The 15199-nt window shown below is 47.6% G+C and overlaps 1 protein-coding gene across 2 annotated transcripts in view; it reads left to right on the top strand.

Annotated features, from left to right (window-relative positions):
- Window positions 1-15199, top strand: part of FAF2 (Fas associated factor family member 2) — a 29953-nt gene that overhangs the window by 14059 nt on the left and 695 nt on the right. For both annotated transcript variants that reach the window (XM_074960169.1, XM_074960171.1), the window contains 9 exons: window positions 3809-3877; window positions 6532-6666; window positions 7483-7559; window positions 10166-10304; window positions 11634-11719; window positions 11801-11892; window positions 12883-13060; window positions 14030-14201; window positions 14483-14626. In XM_074960169.1, the coding sequence (XP_074816270.1) occupies window positions 3809-3877; window positions 6532-6666; window positions 7483-7559; window positions 10166-10304; window positions 11634-11719; window positions 11801-11892; window positions 12883-13060; window positions 14030-14201; window positions 14483-14626 (1092 nt within the window). The remainder of the gene's footprint in view (window positions 1-3808; window positions 3878-6531; window positions 6667-7482; window positions 7560-10165; window positions 10305-11633; window positions 11720-11800; window positions 11893-12882; window positions 13061-14029; window positions 14202-14482; window positions 14627-15199) is intronic.

Raw genomic sequence — 15199 nt, 5'->3', positions numbered from 1 at the left:
TAATTTGTCTTGGTCCCTCTGTAGCCTATCCCTACCCTCCAGCGTATCTACCACTCCTCCCAGTTTAGTGTCATCTGCAGACTTGCTGAGGGTGCAGTCCACGCCATTCTCCAGATCATTAATGAAGATATTGAACAAAACCGGCCCCAGGACCGACCCTTGGGGCACTCCACTTGATACCGGCTGCCAACTAGACATGGAGCCATTGATCACTACCAGTTGAGCCCGACAATCTAGCCAGCTTTCTATCCACCTTATAGTCCATTCATCCAGCCCATACTTCTTTAACTTGCTGGCAAGAATACTGTGGGAGACCATGTCAAAAGCTTTGCTAAAGTCAAGGAACAACACATCCACTGCTTTCCCCTTATCCACAGAGCCAGGTATCTCATCATAGAAGGCAATCAGATTAGTCAGGCATGACTTGCCCTTGGTGAATCCATGCTGGCTGTTCCTGATCACTTTCCTCTTCTCTAAGTGCTTCAGAATTGATTTCTTGAGGACCTGCTCCATGATTTTTCCAGGGACTGAGGTGAGGTTGACTGGCCTGTAGTTCCCCGGATCCTCCTCCTCCTCTTTTTTAAAAGATGGGCAGTACATTAGCCTTTTTCCAGTCGTTCGGGACCTCCCTCGATCGCCATGAGTTTTCAGAGATAATGGCCAATGGCTCTGCAATCACATCCGCCAACTCCTTTAGCACTCTCGGATGCAGCGCATCCGGCCCCATGGATTTGTGCTTGTCCAGCTTTTCTAAATAGCCTGAACCACTTCTTTCTCCACAGAGGGCTGGTCACCTCCTCCCCATGCTCTGCTGCCCAGTGCAGCAGTCTGGGAGCTGACCTTGTTCGTGAAGACAGAGGCAAAAAAAGCATTGAGTACATTAGCTTTTTCCACATCCTCTTGTCACTAGGTTGCCTCCCTCATTCAGTAAGGGGCCCACACTTTCCTTGACTGACTTCTTGTTGCTAATATACCTGAAGAAACCCTTCTTGTTACTCTTAACATCTCTTGCGAGCTGCAACTCCAAGTGTGATTTGGCCTTCCTGATTTCACTCCTGCATGCCTGAGCAATATTTTTATATTCCTCCCTGGTCATTTGTCCAATCTTCCACTTCTTGTAAGCTTCTTTTTTGTGTTGAAGATCAGCAAAGATTTCACTATTAAGCCAAGCTGGTCGCCTGCCATATTTACTATTCTTTCTACACATCAGGATGGTTTGTTCCTGTAACCTCAATAAGGATTCTTTAAAATACACCCAGCTCTCTTGGACTCCTTTCCCCCTCATGTTGTTCTCCCAGGGGATCTTGCCCATCAGTTCGATGAGGGAGTCAAAGTCTGCTTTTCTGAAGTCCAGGGTCCATATTCTGTGGCTCTCCTTTCTTCCTTGTGTCAGGATCCTGAACTCGACCATCTCGTGGTCACTGCCTTCCAGGTTCCCATCCACTTTTGTTTCCCCTACGAATTCTTCCCGGTTTGTGAGCAGCAGGTCAAGAAGAGCTCTGCCCCTAGTTGGTTCCTCCAGCACTTGCACCAGGAAATTGTCCCCTACACTTTCCAAAAACTTCCTGGATTGTCTGTGCACCGCTGTACTGCTCTCCCAGCAGATATCAGGGTGATTGAAGTCTCCCATGAGAACCAGGGCCTGCGATCTAGTCACTTCCGTGAGTTGCCAGAAGAAAGTCTCGTCCACCTCATCCCCCTGGTCCGGTGGTCTGTAGCAGAGTCCCACCACGACATCGCCCTTGTTGCTCACACTTCTAAACTTAATCCAGAGACTCTCAGGTTTTTCTGCAGTTTCATACTTGAGCTCTGAGCAGTCGTACTGCTCTCTTACGTACAGTGCACTTCCCCCACCTTTTCTGCCCTGCCTGTCCTTCCTGAACAGTTTATATTCATCCATGACAGTACTCCAGTCATGTGAGTTATCCCACCAAGTCTCTGTCATTCCAATCGCATCATAATTCCTTGACTGTGCCAGGACTTCCAGTTCTCCCTGCTTGTTTCCCAGGCTTCTTGCCTTTGTGTATAGGCACTTAAGATAACTCGCTGATCATTAGGCTTTCTCAGTGTGAGGCAGGAGCCCTCTCTCTTGCTCTCTTGCTCGCACTTCCTCCTGGTATCCCACTTCCCCACTTACTTCGGGGCTTTGGTCTCCTTCCCTGGGTGAACCTAGTTTAAAGCCCTCCTCACTAGGTTAGCCAGCCTGCTTGCGAAGATGCTCTTCCCTCTCTTTGTTAGATGTACAGACACTCTTTTCTTAACTTGTGTACTATATAATTTTTTAACCTCTCTCTGGCCATCAGGTTTAATCCCAAAGCTAGATGTTCACTAAATTTTTCAAGCCACTAATAGGAAAGAAAGTGAAACAGTCTATGCAAACAGTGAGTCAGTCCAGAACATGAGCTACTTAATCTTAATCAATAAAGCTTGGCCTTCCAAGAGATCTTGCTGAGGGGGTTGATACAAGAAATGAGGCAGAATGGGAAACAGTGGACTCTGGCTTAAAAGGGTCAATGCGCATTGGAAGGTGCAACAACTAAAATGAATCGTGTCTTCCCTTGCCACTCACTTCCCTGTAAAATAATTACTACTACAAATATAAGCTCTACCGGGGTTTTCCAGTTTACCAAATGGAACAGGATTTCCCTACTGGTTTGTTTTTTAATGGAGCGGAAGCCAATGTGGCTTTCTTTTGCTTTTAGGTTTGTGCACCAACATCACTTAATGATATCTCCCATAATATGCCTAACTTTCACTGACTGCTTCAAGCAGTTGCTTCTACAGGGCTAACAGCAGAATGGTTTTCCATAAATATATATATGTGCTCAGATACCATGGTGATGGGCGCAGTATAAAATAAAACCCTATTATGTATTTTAGAGGATGTTTTTAGTGGATGGTGTGGGGAGAGATTTATTTTTCTGGTATGGTGACAGGAATGTTAACTTTTGCATGAGGACAAAAATCTTTGATTAAAGTGATGTTAGCTTGCTATCTTATCATGTCAGATGCCCATGTCCATGGGCAACTTGTGCAGAAGTTTTGATTAGCAAGGACTTGAATTGTGCTTACCTGCTGTTGAATGAGTACTGAGAGCCCCGGTGGCTGTGAGGTCTGTAGGTGGTGGTTTGGTATTTTTTGCACAATCGCTGAGTTTCAGATCACACTGTAATGTGTTCAGAGTGCTGTATCTGTGTAAACTGGATGACATTGTACACTACAGCATATAGTGTAAAGCTGAACAATGCTACATCTTCAATAATATCACTCATTTCACCTGAATCGCTTTACAGTTGCAATGAATTGTGCCTGAAGTGACGGGCTGGAAGGCTTGCCAATGGCTTCCCTCACTCCCTGCTAGGCAGGAGCTTGGGGGGTGGGGGGTGACCTTTATGTGTACTGATTTTTAGGAGTAGCGTCCCATTCCTTCTGGAGTATAGGGGAAGACTCCCAGGCAGTAAGGCTGATTGGATTTCTCAGTCTGGCTAGAAGCCGATAATGGGTAAGATACTTACCTACCTTGCAGAAGTGCTGGGGATTACTTAGTATTGGGAGAATGTAAAGTCCTGTCTGAGAGCGCACCGTTTTACAGAAGAAATAAGAATACCTACAGAAGTTGCATGATTTTCATGAGCAATGGCCAGAAGCAATCAGTGCTGAATTGGGAGGGGAAGCTTTTTAAACCAAAGGGTCTGGTTATTAATTTTGTATTATGGTAACACTCCTCTGTTCAAATACAGCAATGAACTATAGAAATATTTCACTTCCTTAGCATTCATCCTTTGGTTTTTTTTCCTTCCTTCACCAGGACTTGACTGGCATAGAGTCTATGGACCAGTGTCGTCATACCCTGGAGCAACACAACTGGAACATAGAGGTACCAGTTAGAATTATAGTTGGGACACTTTTTTCTTTCCAGCAACTTAGATTAATAGTCTGAATGAATGACTGTGGGTCTCTCAAAGCAGAATTCTCTTTCTTAAGGGATCCTTGTAGTGGCCTGAGTAATTATAATCAAGGTCATATTATAAAATCATCGTGCTTACACTTCAAAAGTAATCTGCCAAGCTCCTAATCAGCCTCCCCCCAGCAAGCTTTATTCCTTTGCTTATTGTTAAGAATCTTAGGTGGTCTCATTTAATTGTTTGTTCACAATTTCCATTCATATTGAGTTGCTCATTGAACTGAGATTGTACCCTCCACTCTCTAAACTGCAGTTCTTTATCTCGTATTCCTTTTCTCTTGGTCTCCAAGTGTAAATCGGAAAACACGTACCTAGTGGATGTATTCAGACCTTGCTAATGTTGGGAAACATGATGGAAGCTGTCACCGACCCCAGGGTCTGGTCTATGCCCCAGCCTGTACCCAGTCCCTTGGAAGTGACCACTTTAGTGTGCCAGCCCCCAAGAACCCGCATGGTTCCACGGGGACAAGCTCACGGACTCCAAAACTGAACCTTCAGGCATCAGTGATCCCTGTCTGTCTTCATGGCTCCCTGCAGCGAATCCAGCTCAGCCAGACTCCTGTGGGAGGCTTGTATTGTATCCCCTCAGGGTGCAATACTCTCAGTGAGTGTTTGCAACTACCCAGGTGACCTTTTCCACACAGTCACCTGGTGTACAGAATCTGAAAGTCCTTAAGCTAGCAAAGAGAGGCAAAGGTTAAGAGAGAGTTCAACCTGACCAATGCCAGGCCAGGGAGCCCTTCAGCAATACCGCTATCAAAGCCATTTTGGCTCTCTTCCCGTCTCTGTCCCTTTGTCCTTCCTCCCAGCCAGGTGAGTGTCACTCCAAAGGCCAGCTCTTAACCCAGCCACATGACAGCTTTCCCCTGTGTTCTCCACCTGGGGCCTTTGCTCTGCTCTCCTGCAGAGGGGTTGAGGAAAATCTCTTTCCTCTTGGCTGCTGGTTGCTAGGAGTGAACATGCTGGTGATTGAGGGTTTCCATTGTCTTTCCACATGCTCTATTGCTATGGGTTGGTTTCAGCCAGTCCTTTAACAACCAGACCCGTATGTGAGGCACTCACCTCATGTCCACTACTCTCCCCCAAGAGCTTTTTAACCCTTCACACACAGCACAGAGGGACACCGAGGCCCACAGTGGAATCAGAAAAATATTACCAAAATTCCCACTTCACAACAGCTATGAACTGAATTCAGCCCAATCACACTTGCTGTAAAGCTGCTTGTTATTGTTACCACTTCAATCCATTTAGAATGAAGCTGCCAAAATTGTTGTTCTGCCATATCGAATCTCTGTACTGGCCTCTTCTGTGGCTAGGCTCCCATTTACCTCTACTCCTCTTGCACACTTTACAAGCACCCCTCTAAACCACTCTGAGTCTTAGCGTCTTCAACCATGCAGTCCCCTACACCTCTACAAGCCTTCCAGCGAACATGCACGCAGTTCTGTCACGCCTTTTAAAATATTCTTAACACCTGCTTAGATCATGACCCACAAGAATGGCCACACTGGGTCAGACCAATGGTCCATCTAGCCCAGTATCCTGTCTCTGACAATGGCTGTTGCCAAATGCTTCAGAAGGGATGAACAGAACAGGGCAATTATCGTGTGATTCACCCCTGTCATCTAGTCCCAGCTCCTGACAGTCAGAGGTTTAGGGATTCCCAGAGCATGGGGGTGCATCCCTGACCATCTTGGCTAATAGCCATTGATGGACCTGTCCTCCAGGAACTTATCTAGTTCTTTTAGAAACCCAGTTATACTTCTGGCCTTCACAACATCCCCTGAAAATGAGGTCCACAGGCTAACTGTGCATTGTGTGAAGAAGTACTTCCTTATATTTGTTTTAAACCATCTGCCTTTTAATTTCTTTGGGTGACCTCTGGTTCTTGTGTTATGGGAAGGGGTAAATAACACGTCCCGACTTGCTTTCTCCACACCAGTCACGATTTTATAGACCCCTCTCATCTCCCCCTTCGCCGTCTCTCTTCTAGGATGAACAGGCCTAGTCTTTGTAATCTCTCCTCACATGGAATCTGTTCCATCCCCCTCATCATTTTTGGTGCCCTTTTTCCGAATTCAGTTAATCTTTTTTTTGAGAAGGAACTACCAGAATTGCATTCAGTATTCAAGTGCGGGTGTACCATGGATTTATATAATGGCATTATGATATTTTCTCTCTTAATCTATCCCTTTCCTAATGGTGCCTAACATTCCATTTATGGCCTCCTGCCATGGGCCTGCATTTTTTCCTGTACTACCACTTTGAGCCCCTAGACTGGGAGGCAGGGCTATGAACAGGTCACTTGTTCGGCACAGCTCTCCAGCGGAACAGTACCCTGTAAGCTCAGGGTTGTACAAGTATGAGACACCTTGGAAACACCTAGTCTGGAAGCTGGCAGCAGTTACTTTATTTTGATGTGTTAAGTTGCACATGTCCGGTGCTCCAGGCACAGGGACAACTCACACCTACCCCAAACTTCAGAATGGAACTAGTGTATTTTCTCTAACCTGCCTGTATCCATTGCAACTTCTGATGGGCCCCTTTTGCTGCTCCTCCTATGCTAGGCAGCTGTACAGGACCGGTTGAATGAGCAAGAGGGCGTCCCAAGTGTCTTCAATCCACCTCCATCCCGGCCGTTGCAGGTCAATACAGCCGACCACAGGATCTACAGCTATGTTGTTTCAAGGCCGCAACCAAGGGCAAGTTATTTACTAGTTTGGGTTTGTCTCTTTGTGTGGAATGGGTGATATCTCTGAAGAGGGAAAGAAGTGCATCAACAGGGAAAGGAACTCTGTTTCCTTAGCGCATCTGCTTTCTTGTTTCTAAATATTTTCTCTTGAAAGCTACAAACAGTACAGCTCCCTGGGCAGAACTATTCTTACCTTCTCCATTACTACTCTGGATGTTTTCCTTTCTGGTATTTTTCATAGTACCCAGCAAACTCCTTCTTCCCCGTACAGCTTGAAGTGAGGGCAGAGCAGAATTGCAACTCAGCTGTCCCAATTCAACTAGAATGAAAGTCTGTTCCTGCTGTCTTGCTGTAGGATGATCTATTTGTATGACGGCCTGCTGAACTGATGTGCTCTGCTTTATGTGCTAGTGTAAGATGTCCATTAACCTGACTGCAGATGGTTAATATGTAGCAGTTGTATAACACTTCAGTCTTCACAGAACCCCTGTAAGATGAGTAAGTGCTGTTATCCCTGTTTCACAGGTAGGGAAAGTGAGATAAAAGATTAAAGCCCAGTTTTTGAAAGTGGTCACTGGCTTTGTATGCCTAAAATGTCTCCGGTTGGGCTCTCAAAGTGAGGTACCTGGTGGTGACTACTCAGAAAATTTGACGAGCCTGAGGTCATTCAGCAAGTCGCTAGCTTACAGGCCTGAGTTCAGAGCACTAGACCACGCTGTCTGTTTCACATATATTGCAGCGTGTTTGATGCTGGATGGAGGGATAACTGCACTACTGTGTCTCAAGGGGCAGGGACAAATACCTAACACTCTGTTTGTCATTTCAGGGCCTGTTGGGGTGGGGTTACTACTTGATAATGGTTCCATTCCGATTTACGTATTACACGTTACTTGATATATTTAGGTAAGTACTTTTTTGTGCAGGTTTGTTTGTTGATTGTAGCAAAGCAAAATCTAACTCCCAAGTATGGTTGTGCTGCTTTTGGCTGGAATTTTCCATTAAGTCTAATCAAACGTCAGGTTTTGTATTAATCAAATACTCACACATCAAAGTTCTCTGTAGCGTCGCAAGACCTAGAACATAGACGTTAGTAACAAATGAATGTTGTATAGTAGAAAATAGATTTCAGATAAGTATTATCTCCGAGAACTCATGGAGGACGGGTGACGTCGCAGAGGACTAGAGAAGGGGAACAAAGAGGACCCAGGGAATTATAGACCAGTCGGCCTAACTTCGATACCTGGAAAGATACTGGAACAAATTCTGAAACTATCATTTTGTGAGCACCTAGGGGATAACAGGGTTATAAGGAATAGCCAGCATGCCAAACCAACCTGATTTCTTCCTTTGGCAAAGTTACGGCGTAGTGGATGGAGGGGAAACAGTAGGTATGATGTATCTTGATTTTAAGAAGGCTTTTGACACAGTCCCATGTCACATTCTCATAAGCAAACTAGAGAAATGTGTCTAGATTAAATTAGTATAAGGTGGGTGCATAACTGGTTGAAAGACCATACTCAGAGTAGTTAACAAGGGTTCGCAATCAAACTAGGAAGGATTCCCTAGTTGGATCCCACAGGGGTCAGTCCTGGATCCAATACTATTCAATATTTTCATTAATGTCTTGGATAATGGAGTGGGAGAGTATGCTTATAAAATTTGCAGATGACAATACGCTGGGAGGGGTTTCAAGCACTTAGGAGGACAGGATTAGAGTTGAAAATGACCTTGACAAACTGGAGAATTGGTCTGAATTCAGCAAGATGAAATTCAGGAAAGATAAGTGCAAAGTACTTAGGAAGGAAAAATCAAATGCACAACTACAAAATGAGGAATAATGCCTAGGTGATGGCGTTGCTGAAAAGTACCTGGGGTTAGAGTGGATCGCAAGTTGAATATGAGTCAACTGTGTGAGGCAGCTGTGAAAAAAGTTGTCATTCTGGGGTGTATTCACAGAAATGTCATATGGACAACAAAGGAGGTAATTGTCCTGCTCTACTCAGCACTGGTGAGGCCTCAGCTGGAGTCCTGTACCCAGTTCTGTGTGCCACACTTTAAAGGAAAGATGTGGACAACTGGAGCAAGTCTAGAGGAGAGCAACAGAAATGATAAAAGGTTTAGAAAACCTGACCTATGTGGAAATATTTTAAAAAACGGCCTGTTTAGACTTGAGAAAAGACGACCAAGTGGGGGACCTGATAAGTCTTCAAATATGTGAAAGGCTGTTATAAATAGGACGATGATCAGTTAGTTGCTCTCCATGGCCACTGAAGGTAGGACCACAAGTATTGGGCTTAATCTGCAGCAAGGAAGATTTAGGTTAGAAATTAGGAAAATCTTTTTAACTCTAAGGCCTGGTCTACACTAGGGTGGGGGAATCGATATAAGGTATGCAACTTCAGCTACTAGAATAGCGTAGCTGAAGTAGACGTATCTTAGATTGACTTAGAATCACTTACTTCGCGTCCTCTTGGCGCGGGATCGACGGCCACCGCTCCGCTTCCGCCTCTCGCTGTGGTGGAGTTCTGGAGTCAACGGTAGAGCGATCAGGGATCGATTTATCGTGTCTACATTAGATGCGATAAATCGATCCCCGATAAATCGATCACTACCCGCCGATCCGGCGGGTAGCGTAGATAAGATCTGGAATAGGCGATGGAGGTTTTTAAGAACGGGTTGGAAAAACTCTTGTCAGGGATGGTCCAGGCTTACTTGGTCCAGCCCGCTGTGCTGAGGCAGGACTTGATGACCTCTTGAGGTCCCTTCCAGCCCTACAATTTTATTCTATTCCTAGCAGTGTCTTATGAATCTGTAAAGGAAACTAATGTATTTAATCCTAATTCAAAATCAGGCTGACACTTGCAGTTCCTAAATATTAAACAACGGAGACCAAACAAGGAATGGGCACACTTATATCTATTGAGGCACGGCCCAAAGGTTCCCCTCGGGAACAAGCATGTAGGGTAACACAGTTCCTGCCTTAGAGTTTACAGTCTAAAGAGCCAAGACACAGACAACAGGCTGCAATTATTTGCTCCCTGGTGTAATCGCCTCTTCCAGCAGCTGTCTAAAATAAACACTCGTGCGTTAAACCCTCTGTGCAACAAAACTGCAGTTCTGGAAGAGACTTGTCCTGATCAACTTCATATGAATTGCCAGCCAATATAAGACCAATGATCCCTTAAATCTAGTATCCTGTCTGTGGCTGGGGCTTATGCCTGATGTTTCAGAGGATGTTGAACCTTCCAAACACACAATACAGCTGGCCAGTTATGCAGTGCCGTTCGTGGAGGGAGTGCAGGTGAGGAAATCCATCATAACCTCTGGCAATCAGCTGATGCCTTGGAGTACGGAACTTTACCTGGCTTAGGTTTTTCTACAGGGTGCTCATATTATGGTCTCAAGATGGAGTAGTCAGTGTGTTAGCAGATAGCTGTAAATGTTGACCAGAAAAAGCTCTTCAGAAAGTCAGTAAGCTGAATTTCCAGTGTCCTATGCTTTTCTCGTAGATTTGCTGTGCGTTTTATACGCCCTGACCCTCGCAGTAGGGTCACGGACCCAGTGGGTGACATTGTTTCATTTATTCATATGTTTGAGGAAAAATATGGGAGGATACACCCTGTCTTCTACCAGGGAACATACAGCCAGGTCAGTACAGCATGTTGGTGCAAAGGTACGTGGGACTATCTTCCTGGTATTGCCTGGCACACTGGCCCTAAAGAGAAATGACAAAAGCCATTTTGCATTTTAAAAGTCCAGTACTAATGTTCAGACTCAGTAACGAGGTAATGGAGATCTCGATTATGAGTGTATTAGGAACCTGAGTCCATCCCACTGTAGGCATTTGCCATGGTGGGGTCTCTGCCAGGCTCAGGGACTTGCCAAACAACTGAAGTTTGGAAGGCAAAGCTGATCTGGCAGTTCCTCAGCTGTCTCTGTGGTTCGGAAGCCTACACCTCTTCTTTCATTCTGCTAGTACCAGTTTTAAAAGCTGACATAGTGGCCCAAAGTCTGTCCTGATGTACACCCCATTGGAAGTGACTGGGGCTGCACCAAGTCTGAGCAGAATTTAGCCCAGTAACTTGAGAAACTTGGGGAAATGGCTCCTTTGAGTCAAGGAGGTAAAAGGAGAGAACAGATCCCTCTTTTGTTAGATTTGGGTGATGATTCTTCCCAGAAGAAGAGGGGCTCCCTAGCATGTGTCTGTCTCCTTCCCCCACCCCCTATCAGTCCCAGCCCCAATGCGCACGCACGCAGCTGTTGTGGAGTCCATCCCAGCAGGTAGTTGAGTGCCAGAGAGCACTGCTGAGCCGATATCCCTTAGCACTACTCAAGTATTTAGGTCACTCCCTCCAGCAGTCCCTGCCCCCAGGAACAAGGGGCCATACTTAGAACCCAAACTTAGATTGATATGGGGCTGTTGGGCTATCAGCAACTCAGTGCCAGTTAAACAGAGTCCATCGAACACTTACGCTGCTGGGCTTGTGGGTAAGTGAAATGTTTCAGCTGAGAAGTGGGGGGTTACAGAAATCAGCTTAATAACTTGTTTCAATGGATGTGGTTGGAAGGTTGGATCCTACATCTTCCAAACTGGAAAATGGAGAAAAAACTGCACATGATTCTGGGCCATGGGAGTCCTCCTGGAGGCAGAGCCAGAGAAATCCTCCTGGGTCACTAGGTGTGCAGTGCTTTGCTTGGCATTCTCCCAAGGCCCTGCCTGCCAGGGAACAGTGAGGAAAGCACAGTCAAGGGCTCCTTTCTCCTGCATGCAGAGAATTCGCTGGGCACATTGGTGTGGAGGGAGGTCTGGCATGTTCCTCCTCTGTTGCATGCTCTTCAATTAATACCACATTAGATTGAAAAACTGCTTCCCCTGGCAGTTTTCCACTGGCACACCTATCCCGCTGCAATACCAAGGGGCAGCAGTCCCAGTGCTCCAGCCCCTCTGACTCCAGCTTTTCTGTGCTCCCTTCCCAGGCGCTGAATGACGCTAAGCGGGAGCTGCGCTTCCTGTTGGTTTATCTTCACGGTGACGACCACCAAGATTCAGACGAATTCTGTCGGTAGGTTGGAGAGAGTTTTCTTAAATAACTGGCCATGTGTTTGGGACCCAGCTCTGTCTGCCATCTCTTCTCTTCCCCCAGCAACACACTGTGTGCACCGGAGGTGATCACCCTCATCAACACTAGGATGCTTTTCTGGGCATGCTCCACAAACAAACCAGAGGGATACAGAGGTGAGTGTCTTCCCTCTGCTGAACTCTTCCTGATTCTTGTTAAATCTGGAATAAACAGATTGGTACTGCAGACAACATGCAGAACAGATGCAGACTTGATAACTTCCCTGTGCAGGTGAGTAAGTGATAGCCCCCAGAGACCAGCCTGTGATTCCTTACTACACTGAGTGGAATGGGGCTAATCCATACCACATTCTGCATAACAGAGGACATACCATGTCTGAGACTAATATTGTAGCCCAAGGAGCCCTCTGCTCTTAATCCTGGCTGTTTCACCGTCCTGTCTCAGCAGAGCTAGCTGCTGCTCCTTCAGTGCCCTTGTCATAGGGGCGTTAGGCTGAGTGGGGAAGCAGGTGTCTAATGACAGTGGTTTGTGTGGTGCCTAGGGACAAAATGGCCACAGGAGATTTTCTTGGTTTTTTTCCCCCCTCATATCTCAGGGTCCTTCTTAGGACTGGATGGGGGGCAAGAATATCCACCTACTAGTCCACAACTGGGCTTTGCAGCATGCCATTAACTGTAACCTAAAAATCCTTTCCGAGCAATTGATACCTGTCCTTGCAAGTGCCTGGTGGGGGTTGTGCTGAACAATGCGTGTCGTCCTCCAAAGACTGAAAGAGTGGCTTGTGTGGTAGTCTAGATCCTTCGTGGCCCACAGAGCGAGCAGCTGGGTCCAGGAATTGAACCTGGGACTGCCAGGCTACTGAGCCCTTGGAGGTGTCACTGTCTCTGGAAGAACACCTCTGACGTCTATCTTGGTTGTCTCAGGTTTGCTGATTCACAGGTCACTTCTAAAAAGTGAATGGACTAGTGGGTTGGCAGCCATGGAGTCTGAAGCTGTGTCTCTATGCCCAGCAAAGGGACTGTCAGGACAGCAGGAGCTGCCCACCTCTAGAGGCTTGGGGAGGGAGGCAATTCTAGTCTTATGACCCCTTGGCGTCTCTGTTGGGACTGCCAGTGGTGATGGTGGTTTCTGTGCCCATCTCCCAGTGTCCCAGGCTCTGCGTGAGAACACATACCCATTCCTCGCCATGATTATGTTGAAAGATCGCAGAATGACGGTGGTGGGGCGGCTAGAAGGCCTCATCCAGCCTGATGACCTCATTAACCAGCTGACATTCATCATGGATGCCAACCAGACATACTTGGTGTCTGAGCGCCTGGAAAGGTACTAGGCTGGGAACTGGAAGCCCCAGTAATACTTGTCTTGTGGAGCTGGGAATTCCCAGTTGAGTGGGTCAGATCTAATTCAGGGGGGCTCAGTGTGGGCTGCACTTGGTTCTGCAATGCATTCAGTGGCCAGTGGAAATGCTGGTGCATGCAGTGCTCCCCCCTGATGTGTACATTCAGACTACACTGCATTCTGGGAATTGAGGTCTCCATAGGCAACATTCCTGCTCAAAGACGAGTAACCACCATCTGCTCCATTTTTCTGGACATTTGGGGCAGCCAGGAGCTGCTGGCACTTTCAGGGAAAGTCTGGAAGTAGCTGGACTCTGACTGTGGCTAAGAGTGTAACTGGGATCCAGGCATTTCGGCCAGAGTCACGCTGATATCTTCAGCCAGTCCTGTATGGGAGTCGCCTGCTTTGGACCTCCAGCCCCGGGTGGCTGTGCTGCTGAGTTAAGGCTGCATTTGTGATGTCCTGCGGCTGTCTCCTTGACACATGCCCCCTCCAAGTATTGATGTGGGCTCCATTCAGACTGAGAGCCGATAGGATGCCAGCTCAGTGTCTCATTCCCTTTAGTCCTTCCTGCTTCCCAGTCAGAGTGTGTGCCTAGCTGATGGTCAGACCTGTGGGTTTCTAAAGTGAGTCAGGAACAGGCTAAAGAAACAAGGGAGTAGCTATCTGCAGCAGAGGGCTGCAGAGCAGAGCTTTTGGGTGCAGTGTGCATGGCACTTGCCCACACTACAGCCCTTGTTTGTGCATTTATCCTAAAATGGATGCCATCTATGCCAGGGACTAGTCACCATAGAGAGCCCAGCCTCCTTCAGGAGTGGGAAACCTTCTGCATCATCTGTGTGCTCCTCATCTGAGAAGTGTTAGTGCTGTGGAGGCTACTGTCCTCCTCTTGCCTGCCCTGCCCAGGTTTCTGGTCTGTTGATGTTAACCACCCTCACTCCCTGATGTTTGCAGGGAGGAGAGAAACCAAACGCAGGTCCTGAGGCAGCAGCAGGATGAGGCGTACCTGGCTTCCCTGCGGGCGGATCAGGAAAAGGAACGCAAAAAAAAGGAGGAACGGGAGAGGAAGAAGAGAAGGGAGGAAGAGGTGCAGCAGCAGAAGCTAGCGGAGGAGAGACGGCGCCAGGTGAGACGGAAGTGAGCCTGGGAAGCAGAGCAGCAATGCTGGCTCCCAGCTCTCGCTGCTGCTTCCTGCCAGGTTCCCGCTCCAGGGCTTCCTCCCTTCGTGGTCGGCCTGCTCGCTGGTTTCCAATCAGGTGCTGAGTTCGTATAATCCTGCATCTGCCTCGTACGTCTTCTCTGGGGCTTTGTGGGGCACGTTGTCTCCCGGGCAGGACATGCTATGCCTTGGCATTGAGGCCAGCTCCATGCCAGCCTGGTGCTCTGATCTTCCTCGTTGCTTTTCAGACTCTGCAGGAGGAGAAGGTGCGCAAATCGGAATGCCTTCCCCCAGAGCCGCATCCCGATGACCCGGAGAGCGTGAAGATCATTTTCAAGCTGCCCAATGATTCCAGAGTGGAGAGGCGATTCCATTTCACACAGTCATTAACGGTGAGGGGGGTCAGATGTCTAGAGCAGCAGCAGAATCCCAAATTCTCAAGCTGGCTGGACGGGCTGGGGGTGGCCACACACACTGTTGTCACGAGGGCACCCTTGCTAGAGCCAGAGTAGGCAGAGGTGATATGCTTGCATGGGGGAGGGTAACCATGCTTGTCACTGCTGGGCAGGATCCAGCTGGCAGGGAAGCAAGAGAAGAGTCAAAGACCAGATGTAAAGCAGAAATACCGCTTTTTCCCCTCCTAAACGTGGGCTTCCTGCTGCTTCTCAGTCCATGGGTGTGCGAGGGCCTGAGCCTGTGCTCTGGATTTCCCAGGAACACCGAGACCAGCCTCTGGCATGCTTCAAGCAGGGTCTTGAGAAAACAGCTGTCCCTAGTGGGCAGTCTGGTTCTGTGTCCTCGTGCAGGGTTCAGGTTGTCTTAAGTGTTTGACAGACGAAATGCTCTGACTGCTAAGAGACTAGCAGCCTGGCCCCCACACCAGGTGGGCATTGTAGTACCTCGCCCAGGACTGCAGGAATTACTGTGTGCTGCCTGTCTATTGACAAATGCCTCTGCGCTTCCCT

This window comes from Natator depressus, chromosome 8, assembly GCF_965152275.1.
Source record: "Natator depressus isolate rNatDep1 chromosome 8, rNatDep2.hap1, whole genome shotgun sequence".
Taxonomy (NCBI): domain Eukaryota; kingdom Metazoa; phylum Chordata; order Testudines; family Cheloniidae; genus Natator; species Natator depressus.
Note: the sequence above shows the minus strand (reverse complement) of the source record. Positions and strands in the feature narration are given on the sequence as shown.